The sequence below is a fragment of the Penicilliopsis zonata genome (assembly GCF_001890105.1).
Source record: "Penicilliopsis zonata CBS 506.65 unplaced genomic scaffold ASPZOscaffold_7, whole genome shotgun sequence".
NCBI lineage: Eukaryota > Fungi > Ascomycota > Eurotiomycetes > Eurotiales > Aspergillaceae > Penicilliopsis > Penicilliopsis zonata.
In genome coordinates, this window is record NW_019208917.1 from 816,770 (window position 1) to 828,942 (window position 12,173).

The following is a 12,173-nucleotide window of genomic DNA, read 5'->3' on the forward strand; positions in this document are numbered from 1 at the left end:
CAACAAATTCTGCCTCAGGCACGCCGGCCCGACAACGTCCCGCCTTCCACTTCCGCCTTCCACTTTCACCTCCTCCTCACCTCAACTCGAACCTCACCTCCTCTTCGACTTCAGCTCCACGATCGCCCTCGTTCATGTCCATCTAGCGGGCATGTCTACGCCCTGCGAGTGCTCTCAAGCATGGCGCAACCGGCTCCCCTCTCAGATCTTGCCCAGAGGCTCTTCACGGAGCTGCGTTCCAAGAACGAGGAGACGCGCGTGAGGGCCTCGTTGGAGCTCTACGACCACGTTCTCGCTGTCTCGAGGGGTACTCCTCTCCTCTGTTTTATTCATTTACCCGGCGAAACATGACTGACTTGTGTTTAGACACCTCTCCGGAAAAGTTCCTCGAGTTCTACAATGCCGTCAGTCAGCGCATCGCCCAGCTGGTCGTCACCGGCGGTGACCCCCACGAACGTATCGGCGGCCTGCTGGCCCTTGACCGCCTGATCGACTTTGACGGCGTCGACGCTGCCCAGAAGACCACTCGCTTTGCGAGCTACCTCCGCAGTGCCCTTCGCAGTAATGATAATGCGGTGTTGATTAATGCCGCCCGTGCCCTGGGTCGCCTGGCCAAACCCGGCGGGGCGTTGACGGCCGAGCTGGTCGAGAGCGAGATCCAGTCGGCCCTCGAGTCCCTGCAGTCGGAACGCCAGGAGAGCCGCCGCTTCGCCGCCGTCCTCGTCATCCGCGAGCTCGCCAGGGGCTCCCCGACGCTGCTCTACGGCTTCGTGCCCCAGATCTTCGAGCTCGTCTGGGTCGCCCTGCGCGATCCCAAGGTGCTCATCCGCGAGACCGCCGCCGATGCCGTCAGCGAGTGCTTCGAGATCATCGCCGCCCGTGATCTGCAGGTCCGCCAGCAGTGGTTCGCCCGCATCTATGAGGAGGCCCTGACCGGCCTCAAGTCCCCCGTCGTCGACTGCATCCACGGCTCGCTGCTCGTGCTCAAGGAGCTGCTGCTCAAGGGCGCCATGTTCATGCACGACCACTACCGCACCGCCTGCGAGATCGTCCTGCGTCTCAAGGACCACCGTGACCCCCGCATCCGCACCCAGGTCGTCCTCACCATCCCCATCCTCGCCTCCTATGCACCCTCCGACTTCACCGAGACCTACCTCCATCGCTTCATGGTCTACCTGCAGGCCCAACTCAAGCGCGACAAGGAGCGCAATGCCGCCTTCCTCGCCGTCGGCAAGATTGCCAACGCCGTCGGCGCCGCCATCGCCCAGTACCTCGATGGCATCATCGTCTATATCCGTGAGGGGCTCGCCCTCAAGGCCCGCAACCGCGCCGCCGTCGACGAGGGCCCCATGTTCGAGTGCCTCAGCATGCTCGCCCTCGCCGTCGGCCAGGCCCTCGGCCCTTATATGGACTCCCTCCTCGACCCCATCTTCGCCTGCGGCCTCTCCGAGGCCCTCACCCAAGCCCTCGTGGACATGGCCCATTACATCCCCCCGATCCGTCCCACCATCCAGGAGAAGCTGCTCGACATGCTCAGTATCATCCTCTGTGGCACCCCCTTCCGGCCCCTCGGCTGCCCCGACCACCGGCTACCCCCCGTGCCCGCCTTTGCCAAGGACTTCGCCCCCGCCGCAGGGGCACTCGGCGGCCTCGGTAGTGGTGGTGGTGGTGGTGGTGGTGGTGGCGGCAACGGCGGCGGCGGCGGCGGCGTCTTGGCCTCCTCGTCGCAGGATACCAACTCTCAGAACTACACCGACGCCGACATCGCCCTTGCCCTCCACACCCTCGGCAGCTTTGACTTCTCCGGTCACATCCTCAACGAGTTTGTCCGTGATGTCGCCATCAACTACGTCGATAATGACAACCCGGAGATCCGCAAGGCCTCCGCCCTCACCTGCTGCCAGCTCTTCGTCCACGACCCCATCATCAATCAGACCAGTGGCCACTCCATCCAGGTTGTCAGCGAGGTCATTGACAAGCTGCTGACCGTCGGCGTCGGCGACCCGGACCCGGAGATCCGCCGTACCGTCCTCTGGTCGCTGGACCGCAAGTTCGATCGCCATCTGGCCCGGCCGGAGAACATCCGCTGCCTCTTCCTCGCCGTCAACGATGAGGTCTTTGCCGTCCGCGAGGCCGCCATCTGCATCATCGGCCGCCTGTCCAGCGTGAACCCTGCCTACGTGTTCCCCGCGCTGCGCAAGCTGCTGGTCAATCTCCTCACCGGCCTCGGCTTCGCCAGCACCGCCCGCCAGAAGGAGGAGAGCGCTCAGCTGATCAGCCTCTTCGTCGCCAATGCCACCAAACTCATCAAGTCCTACGTGGACCCCATGGTCACCTCCCTGTTGCCCAAGGCCACCGACACCAACCCGGGCGTCGCGGCCACCACCCTCAAGGCCATCGGCGAGCTCGCCAGCGTCGGCGGCGCCGAGATGCAGCGCTATCTGCCTCAACTCATGCCCATCATCCTCGACGCCCTGCAGGATCTCTCCTCCCACACCAAGCGCGAGGCCGCCCTGCGCACCCTCGGCCAGCTGGCCAGCAACGCGGGCTACGTCATCGACCCGTACGTCGAGTACCCCCATCTCCTCGCCATCCTCATCAACATCATCAAGACCGAGCAGACGGGCACCCTGCGCAAGGAGACCATCAAAGTCCTCGGCATCCTCGGCGCTCTCGACCCTTACAAGTACCAGCAGATCAGTGAGGCCGCCCCGGACATCCATCACATCAATGAGGTCCAGGACGTCTCGGACGTCACCCTCATCATGCAGGGGCTCACCCCGTCCAACGAGGAGTACTACCCCACCGTCGTCATCCACACCCTCATGCAGAACATCCTGCGCGAGGGCTCCCTGGCACAGTACCACTCGGCCGTCATCGACGCCATCGTCACCATCTTCAAGACTCTCGGCCTCAAGTGCGTCCCTTTCCTCGGCCAGATCATCCCGGGCTTCCTCGCCGTCATCCGCAGCGCCCCGGTCAGCCGACTCGAGTCGTACTTCAACCAGTTGGCCATCCTGGTCAACATCGTGCGCCAACACATCCGCGCCTTCCTGCCAGAGATCATCGCCGTCATCCGCGACTTTTGGGATGCCTCGGTCCAGGTCCAGAGCACCATCCTCTCGCTCATGGAAGCCATCGCCAAGGCCCTCGAGGGCGACTTCAAAAAGTACCTCGCCGGCCTCATCCCCCTCATGCTCGACAGCCTGGAGCAGGATAACTCCGTGCGTCGCCAGCCCTCGGAGCGCATCCTGCACAGTTTCCTGGTCTTTGGCGCCAGCGGCGAGGAGTACATGCATCTCATCGTCCCCGCCATCGTCCGCCTGTTTGAGCGGCCCCAGAACCCAGTCCCCGTCCGCCGTTCCGCCATCGACACGCTGGCCAAGCTGTCGCGCCAGGTCAACGTCTCGGACTTTGCCTCACTCATGGTCCACTCCCTGTCCCGCGTCATCCCCTCGACCGATCGCCACCTGCGCCAGGCGGCGTTGGACTGCATCTGTGCCCTCATCTTCCAGCTGGGCCAGGACTTCAATCACTTCATCCACCTGATCAACAAGGTGCTCAAGCACTACCAGATCACCCATGTCAACTACCAGACCCTCGTCGCCAAGCTCCAAAAGGGCGACCCCCTCCCGCAGGATCTCAACCCGGAGGACACCTTCCGCCCCTTGTCCGACGACGCCAACTTTGCGGAGATCGGCCAGAAGAAGATGGTCGTCAACCAGCAGCATCTGAAGAACGCCTGGGACGCGTCGCAAAAGTCCACCCGCGAGGACTGGCAGGAGTGGATCCGCCGCTTCAGCGTCGAGCTCCTCAAGGAGTCCCCCTCACCCGCCCTACGCGCCTGTGCCAGTCTGGCAGGCATCTACCAGCCGCTGGCCCGCGACCTGTTCAATGCAGCCTTTGTCTCCTGCTGGACGGAGCTCTATGACCAGTACCAAGAAGAACTGGTGCGCTCCATCGAAAAGGCCCTCACCTCGCCCAACATCCCGCCAGAGATCCTGCAGACCCTGCTCAACCTGGCCGAGTTCATGGAGCATGACGACAAGGCGCTGCCCATCGACATCCGCACGCTCGGCAAGTATGCCGCCAAGTGCCACGCCTTTGCCAAGGCTCTGCACTACAAGGAACTCGAGTTTGAGCAGGACCAGAACTCGGGCGCCGTGGAAGCCCTCATCACCATCAACAACCAGCTGCAGCAGTCTGACGCCGCCATCGGCATCCTCCGCAAGGCGCAGGCCTACCGCGACGTCGAGCTCAAGGAGACCTGGTTCGAGAAACTGCAACGCTGGGAGGAGGCCCTCGCCGCGTACAAGCGTCGTGAGAAGGTCGACCCGGACTCCTTTGGCATCACCATGGGCAAGATGCGCTGTCTGCACGCGTTGGGTGAGTGGAAGCTGCTGTCTGATCTCGCCCAGGAGAAATGGAACCAGGCCTCGCTCGAGCACCGCCGGGCGATCGCTCCGCTGGCTGCCGCCGCCGCCTGGGGCCGTCGCCAGTGGGAGCTCATGGACTCCTACCTCGGCGTCATGAAGGAGCAGTCGCCCGACCGATCCTTCTTCGGCGCCATCCTCGCCATTCACCGCAACCAGTTCGACGAGGCCGCCATGTACATCGTCAAGGCCCGCAACGGTCTGGACACGGAGCTTTCCGCCCTGCTGAATGAGTCTTATAACCGTGCCTACAACGTCGTTGTCCGTGTGCAAATGCTCGCGGAACTCGAGGAGATCATCACGTACAAGCAGAACGTCGGCGATCCCGAGAAACAGGAGGCGATGCGTCGCACCTGGAACAAACGCCTGCTCGGCTGCCAGCAGAACGTCGAGGTCTGGCAACGCATGATGAAGGTCCGTGTGCTCGTCACCCCATCCCGCGAGGACCTCGACATCTCCATCAAGTTCGCAAACCTGTGCCGCAAATCCAACCGCATGGGTCTGGCGGAACGCTCGCTCGCCGCACTCGAGAACACCGTCACCGATGAGCACGGCATCGTGCGCAAGGTCTCTCCGCCCGAGGTGACGTACGCCCGACTCAAATTCAACTGGGCCACGGGTCGCCAGCGCGAAGCTCTCCAGATGCTCAAGGAATTCACGGCTGGCTTGACCGATGATCTGTCCCGGTACAATGCCCTCATGGCCACACACTCTACGAATTCCTCCTCCACCACTACCACCACCATCACCAATAACAACACCAACAACAACAACAACAACAACAACAACAACAATAATAATAATAATAACAACTCCGCCCCCTCCGATTATCCCAACGGCGGGACTCCGAATGGCGTGAATGGTGTCATTGGTAATGGCGCGGGGGGACTCCTTGCAGGCGGCCTCTCCGAAGCTGATGCCATGGGCCTACGCGAACGCGTCGACGATGTGACCAAGTTCCGCAAGCTGCTGGCCAAGAGCTACCTCAAGCAGGGCGAATGGCAGACAGCGCTACAGCGGGGTGACTGGAAACCGGAGCATGTACGTGAGGTCCTCAGTGCCTACTCGGCAGCGACCCACTACAATCGTGAGTCGTACAAGGCGTGGCACGCGTGGGCGCTGGCCAACTTTGAAGTTGTAACCACGCTGGCCGGCCAGGCGAATCGCGAGGGGACGTCGTCGACGGTTATGCCTATGGTCCCCGCGCACATCGTCACCGAGCACGTCATCCCTGCAATCCGGGGGTTTGTCCGTTCGATCTCGCTGTCGTCGACTTCCCCCCTACAGGACACCCTGCGGCTGCTCACGCTCTGGTTCACGCATGGCAGCGACCAGGAGGTCAACACGGTGGTCACCGAAGGGTTATCCGCCATCAATATCGACACCTGGCTGGCTGTCACGCCACAGTTGATCGCGCGCATCAACCAGCCCAGCATTCGCGTGCGCAATGCCGTCCATCGCCTGCTGGCCGAGGTCGGCAAGGCGCACCCGCAGGCCCTCGTCTACCCGTTGACTGTCGCCATGAAGTCCAACGTCGCACGACGGTCGCAGTCTGCCAGCAATATCATGGACAGTATGCGCCAGCACAGTGCCAAGCTTGTCGAGCAGGCAGACCTGGTCAGCCACGAGTTGATTCGCGTGGCCGTGCTGTGGCACGAGTTGTGGCATGAAGGTCTGGAGGAGGCATCGCGGCTCTACTTTGGCGACCATAATGTCGAGGGCATGTTTGCCACGCTGGCCCCGCTGCACGAGATGCTCGACCAGGGCGCCGAGACGCTGCGGGAGGTCTCGTTCGCGCAGGCGTTTGGGCGCGACCTAGCGGAGGCGAAGCACTACTGTATGCTGTACCGCGAGACGGAGGAGATTGGCGACCTCAACCAAGCGTGGGACCTCTACTATACCGTCTTCCGCAAGATCAGCCGGCAGCTGCCGCAGCTGGCGACCCTGGATCTCAAGTACGTGTCGCCGAAGCTCAAGGACTGTGTGGATCTCGACCTGGCGGTACCAGGCACGTATCAGAGCGGACGGCCGGTCATCCGGATCATGAGTTTTGACCCGCTGCTCCACGTGCTGCAGACGAAGAAGCGACCGCGCCGGATGACCCTCAAGGGCAGTGACGGGAATTCTTACATGCACTTGCTCAAGGGCCACGAGGATATCCGGCAGGACGAGCGGGTGATGCAGCTGTTTGGCCTGGTCAACACGCTGCTGGACAACGATAGCGAGAGCTTCAAGCGTCATCTGTCGGTGCAGCGGTTCCCTGCCATCCCGCTGTCGCAGAGCTCCGGTCTGCTGGGCTGGGTGTCCAACAGCGACACGCTGCATGCTCTCATCAAAGAGTACCGCGACAGCCGACGGATCCTGCTCAACATCGAACACCGCATCATGCTGCAAATGGCCCCGGATTACGACAACCTCACGCTGATGGAGAAGGTCGAGGTCTTTGGCTACGCCATGGATAACACGACGGGCAAGGACCTGTACCGCGTGCTATGGCTTAAGAGCAAGAGCTCCGAGGCCTGGCTGGAGCGCCGCACCAATTACACCCGCTCCCTGGGTGTCATGTCCATGGTGGGCTACATCCTCGGGCTGGGTGACCGGCACCCGTCGAACTTGCTGCTCGACCGGATCACAGGCCGCATCGTCCACATCGATTTCGGCGACTGCTTCGAGGTGGCCATGCACCGTGAGAAGTATCCCGAGCGCGTGCCTTTCCGCCTGACGCGCATGTTGACCTTTGCCATGGAGGTCAGCAACATCGAGGGCAGCTATCGTATTACCTGCGAGGCGGTCATGCGGGTCTTGCGTGAGAACAAAGATTCGTTGATGGCGGTTTTGGAAGCGGTAAGCTTTTCTCTTCTTTTTTCGTCTTTTGTCAAATGCTGATTCAATAGTTCATCCATGATCCTCTGATCAACTGGCGCCTGGGTGTCCGCGAATCCCCCGACCGCATGCCGTTTTCCGCAGAGCGACGCCAGTCCCTCATCGAGAACATGAACATGGAGCACGGCGTGCAGCCGAACAATTTCTCCCGTCACCGCCGGCCGTCGATCCTCGAGGGCGGCATCCTCGATGCGCAAGAAGGCGTGCCGAACGAAGCCCGCGAGGCGCAGAACGCCCGCGCGCTGCAGGTTCTCGCGCGGGTGAAAGACAAGCTCGTCGGGCGCGACTTCAAGCCCAATGAGGAGCTCAACGTCAGCGACCAGGTCGACAAACTCCTTGCCCAGGCCACGAGCGTGGAGAATATCTGCCAGCACTGGATTGGGTGGTGTAGCTTCTGGTGATGTGTCTTCAGACGAGTCCTTCTTCTCCTTCTTTCTTTTTCTCCGAAAGACATCTCTGCGATACCTTCTCATACCTTCCTGTACATAGAGCATTTTCTCTTGCGTGTACCTGTTTTTTTTTTCTCTTTTCTTCTTCTTTTTCTTCGTTTTTCCTACGGGCTCAGTGTAGCTTCCAGATCTTGTCCGTAGAGTGATGCTTCCAATACTATTCCACCACAATACATCTGCATTTATTCTCATTCTCTTCTCTATGCTAATTAATAATCTAATGATCTTCTACCCACGCGTAGGATTTAATGTGATTAAAGCTGGTTGCTGTATAAAAACTGCATCTTTGGTCGCTACGGTCCCCTCGACCCTTGGCAGACCGACTTTTCCCAGACGTTCAGCTTCAGCCTGCAACTTGACCACGAAAAGCACCACCAACCAAGCACAGGAAGGAATCCCACCCAGACCACGACATGGCGACGGTTCGACTCTCGCCAGCAGCCAACCTGCTGCGTAAGTCGCGTCTGTTCGCGCTGCCGCCGGCGCTGCCGTCACCACAGGAGGCGGCCACATCGCGGGCGGTCTTCCAGTCTGAGACGGCGACGCTGCCTCACCCGATCCGACAGTCGATTGTGACGCCGGCCTCGTCGCTGTCTCGCGGGGACTGGGGGCTGAAGCGACCGCTGCCGGCCAAGTCGACGACGGACCGGTCGTCACGGCCCGTGGTGCGGGTGATCGAGCTGGACAACTTCGAGCACGTCACGGACTTTGAGTCCGCCGCCGACCACACCGTCACCCTGGAGAAGTTCCAGGAGCTGCACATGCCGTTGTCGCTGCCGTCCAAGGTCAACTACGCGACGACCATTGTGCCCCGCCACCAGAGCCCCTTTGAGACCGCCGTCGACAACACCGAGAGCAGCAGCGGGCTGGCCAGGCCGGGGGCCCGGCAGTTCCGCCACGCGGGCCCCTGGCTCGCCGGGCAGACGGAAGCCGAGTTCGAGACGTATCTGCGCCAGGTGCGGGCGCGGAAGCCCGAGCTGATGCAGAAGCTACGGGAGCGGTTCGTCGTGATGCGGACCGCCGAGAGACGCAAGCGCGCCCAGGACAACGGGGAGGATCTGGCGGCCCTGGGGCCCGTGGAGGTGAGCGAGGAGGAGTTCCAGGCCCGCCTGCGGCTGCTGCGCGCCGACCCCTTTGCCCTGGGGCCCGCCGTCTTCGAGCTGCTGGACCTGCCGTCGCCGCCCGCCATCCCCAGCGATCGGATCGGCCACAAATACTACCAGTCGCCGGGCACCAAGCTGTCGTCGGCCGAGTATGCAGTCTCGGGCCCGCCCAAGACACATCCCTCGGCGGGCCTGTCCTACACCCGCTCGCACGCCCTGCTGTACAACCACCCGCGCTTTGGCCCGCAGGCCTTCCAGAAACCGGTCGAGGCGCGCATCCTGCGGCCCAAGGGCCGCTTCAAGGGCAGGACCTCCAAGGCAATCGCCGGTGTGGGCGGTATCGCCGTCGAGGACCTCAACGCCATGACCTTTGTCGAGCAGGGCGCCCCCGCCGGCCTCGCCACCTTCGACGCCTCCACCCCGGGCGGCTCCAAGTACTGGGTAACCCCCATCCGCGCCTCGGTCGACTCCGACGGCCGCATCGGACTGGCCTCCTACCGCGCCAGTGCCACCGCCAAGGCCCCCTACCGCATCGACGAGCAGAGGAAGGCCACCAACATCATCTCCGACGCCGCGCGCGGTGACCAGCGCTCCGTGCCCCGTCTGGACCTCGCCCGCTCCGCGCGGAAGCCACTGTACAATTCTCCACACGCCCGCTCTCTCGAACCGACGGAGCAAATCGCCCAGACGTTGAGGATGAATCTGCGGTCTTGAACCCCTTTCCCTTCTCTGCTGTACTATAAGCTAGCTTCATTGTTGTACCATCAAGCATTCAAAGACTTTTCTACTTATCCTTAATAAAATAAAAAAAATAGTCCTCCCTAAATAGCCGAATATCTTGAAGTATGCCCAAGGCGAGTCGGATAGTGTCACGTGAAATAGTCACGTGATTACTGGGTCCACTTGACACGTGCCATGGTAGCGAGATGACTAATCTCTTAGTCACCCGTTTTAACGACGCACAAATCCAACCGCACAATCGAATCCGAACTTTGGATACTCCCGACAGACAACAGCACAACCGCCAAAATGGGTCGCGTCAGAACTAAGGTGAGAAATGCGAATGAGAACGATGATTGTTAAAGAATCTGCTAACGACGATTCAAATAGACCGTTAAGAAGTCCGCCAAGGTCATCATCGAGCGCTACTACCCCAAGTTGACTCTCGACTTCGAGACCAACAAGCGCATCTGCGATGAGATCGCCATCATTGCCTCCAAGCGTCTTCGCAACAAGGTAAGAAGAACAAGCTGGAAGAATAATAGCGGGGGGAAAAAATAACGGGAAAAAAAAATATGAACTCGGTGCTGATTCTTGGATAGATCGCTGGCTACACCACCCACCTGATGAAGCGTATCCAGCGTGGTCCCGTCCGCGGTATCTCCTTCAAGCTCCAGGAGGAGGAGCGTGAGCGCAAGGACCAGTACGTCCCTGAGGTGTCCGCTCTTGACGTCTCCCAGACCGAGTCTGGCCAGCTTGACGTTGATGCCGATACCAAGGACCTCCTCAAGAGCCTTGGCGTAAGTCTTTTTTTGTTTCCTATTTGAAGGAGGTCACATTTACTGATTTTAATCTAGTTCGACAACCTCAAGGTCAACGTCGTCAACGTCAGCCAGCAGCAGGTCCAGGAGCGCCCTCGTCGCTTCGGCGGTGCTCGCTAAGTTGTCCCTGCGGATCTTCTGACGGAAAAAAAAAACAAAACAAAACAAAAAAGTTCTTCGACCGACCAGTCGGGCCCTGGGGCTCATGGTTGTAGCTAGACAGGAATGAAAATTACGATTTCTTCCCCAAAAGGTGTCGCTGATTCCTCTGGATGACGCTTGATTGCCAATTTTCTTGCACTGTAGACTCTTGTCTGGACTCTTTTGTCTACATGGGATTGTCTGTGCATCTTGAAGATATACTTTTTATTTTCGACGATGTAGACTTACTAGGTTGATTGATTATCGATCATTGACATGTAATAAAAGACTAACGTAGAGGGTATCATAAACATCAACGCCATGCAATCCTCCCAACGCCTAGACTCGATTCAAGACACTGGAAGAAATTCTCTTGATCACAGCAAATCGAGCATGTCCTGGTCCTGGTCTTGCGTGTCTCGGGGCACGTATCCCTCGATGGCTCCTCCCATGCGGTCCTCCGGGCGCAGCTCCGGTGCTCTGGTCGACCCGGCGGCGACTTGCTTCTCCCTGATCTGGACTTCAACCCGGCCGCCGTGAAGAGCAGGATGGACATCGCCACGCTCCAGCGCGAGGTCAGCCGAGTCCGACGCCGAGCCCGTCGCGAGATTCAGATTATCCAGCTGGCCCAGTACATCTTTAACTGAGGCGGAAGGCTGGCGTTGCCGGTGGTGGTCGTTGCTTGCCGCCCTCCCTTCCTCGAGCAGGAGGATCTGCCTGCCGCGTCTGTCGTCCGCCCGGCGCTCCCAAACGGGCTCCTCGGCCAGCTGGACGCGAATATACATGGCCCGCTCGGCACACTCGCTCGAACACCACATCTCCAGCTTCTCGCGCGGCACGATATCCATCTCGCGGCCGCGCCCGCCCGCACCACTCCCCTTGGCGCCCCAGACGATCCGGAACCGCACGCGGGGGTCCTCCTTGCGGTGCTCGCGAGGACACAGCGCATACCCGCAGCGGCCCTCGATGTTCCGTTCCAGGATGAGATTGTCGTAGTCGGCCGGCTGGAAGGGCCGCAGCGCGGATTTCAGAGCCGCCACGTCGGCAGCCGCGGGCGTCGCGGGATCCGCTGTCGGCGAGCTGGGCAGCTCGATCAACTCGAGGATCCGGTCCAGGATTAACGTCTGCGTGTCCTTCTGTGCCTGGATCTGCTGGGCGTGGTGCAGGGCGATCGCCAGATGGCGAGGATCCGTGCCGGGTCGCTGCGCCAGCGCCGGCGAGCTCGCCGCAGCAGGACGGTCGGGAGACGGCATAGAAGCTGGCGTCTAATATGGTTCCCGGTATATCTTTCACTGAATTAATGGCCAGAAAACGGTCTCGGTAGCCTGGGAAAAGGGCCTATCGAATTTATCAGAGAAAAAATTAGCAAATCTTCGTACAGCGAAGGATCAGCAGGGCAAATGGGCACTCCGCGAGATATTTTATCGCTCACGATTTGATAAAATCCTAGACCAACAGTAAATAAATACCGTGCACTCCTCTTTCTCCTGAATTCCTGCTCTGGTTGTGTTGTTGGAGATTATTTCGTCCCGCAGGCCTGGCAGTTGGCAGTTTCACCCCCCTCTTTCTCTCTCCCCTTTAGCTGCCGATCCTCGTCCCTCTTCCAGATCCCTCCAACCTCCC

At 60.4% G+C, this 12,173-nt stretch overlaps 4 protein-coding genes across 4 annotated transcripts; 3 read left to right on the forward strand and 1 right to left on the reverse strand.

Annotated features, from left to right (window-relative positions):
- The first annotated feature begins 71 nt into the window (after positions 1 to 71).
- ASPZODRAFT_132753 (hypothetical protein) lies at positions 72 to 7,952 on the forward strand. Its single transcript, XM_022723108.1, has 3 exons — positions 72 to 307; positions 367 to 7,277; positions 7,328 to 7,952. The coding sequence occupies exons 1-3, from the start codon at positions 181 to 183 to the stop codon at positions 7,715 to 7,717; spliced, it is 7,428 nt and encodes a 2,475-aa protein (XP_022581164.1). The 5' UTR covers positions 72 to 180; the 3' UTR covers positions 7,718 to 7,952.
- A 52-nt stretch (positions 7,953 to 8,004) lies between these two features.
- Positions 8,005 to 9,735, forward strand: ASPZODRAFT_1992108 (hypothetical protein). The gene is made up of 2 exons (XM_022727501.1): positions 8,005 to 9,528; positions 9,585 to 9,735. The coding sequence occupies exons 1-2, from the start codon at positions 8,179 to 8,181 to the stop codon at positions 9,609 to 9,611; spliced, it is 1,377 nt and encodes a 458-aa protein (XP_022581165.1). The 5' UTR covers positions 8,005 to 8,178; the 3' UTR covers positions 9,612 to 9,735.
- A 140-nt stretch (positions 9,736 to 9,875) lies between these two features.
- ASPZODRAFT_132754 (hypothetical protein) lies at positions 9,876 to 10,628 on the forward strand. The gene is made up of 4 exons (XM_022723109.1): positions 9,876 to 9,918; positions 9,979 to 10,104; positions 10,191 to 10,388; positions 10,446 to 10,628. The coding sequence occupies exons 1-4, from the start codon at positions 9,898 to 9,900 to the stop codon at positions 10,527 to 10,529; spliced, it is 429 nt and encodes a 142-aa protein (XP_022581166.1). The 5' UTR covers positions 9,876 to 9,897; the 3' UTR covers positions 10,530 to 10,628.
- On the reverse strand, positions 10,446 to 12,092 carry ASPZODRAFT_132755 (hypothetical protein). The gene has a single exon (XM_022723110.1). It carries the CDS (start codon positions 11,801 to 11,803, stop codon positions 10,928 to 10,930), a length of 876 nt encoding a protein of 291 aa, XP_022581167.1. The 5' UTR covers positions 11,804 to 12,092; the 3' UTR covers positions 10,446 to 10,927.
- Between the last annotated feature and the right edge of the window lie 81 nt (positions 12,093 to 12,173).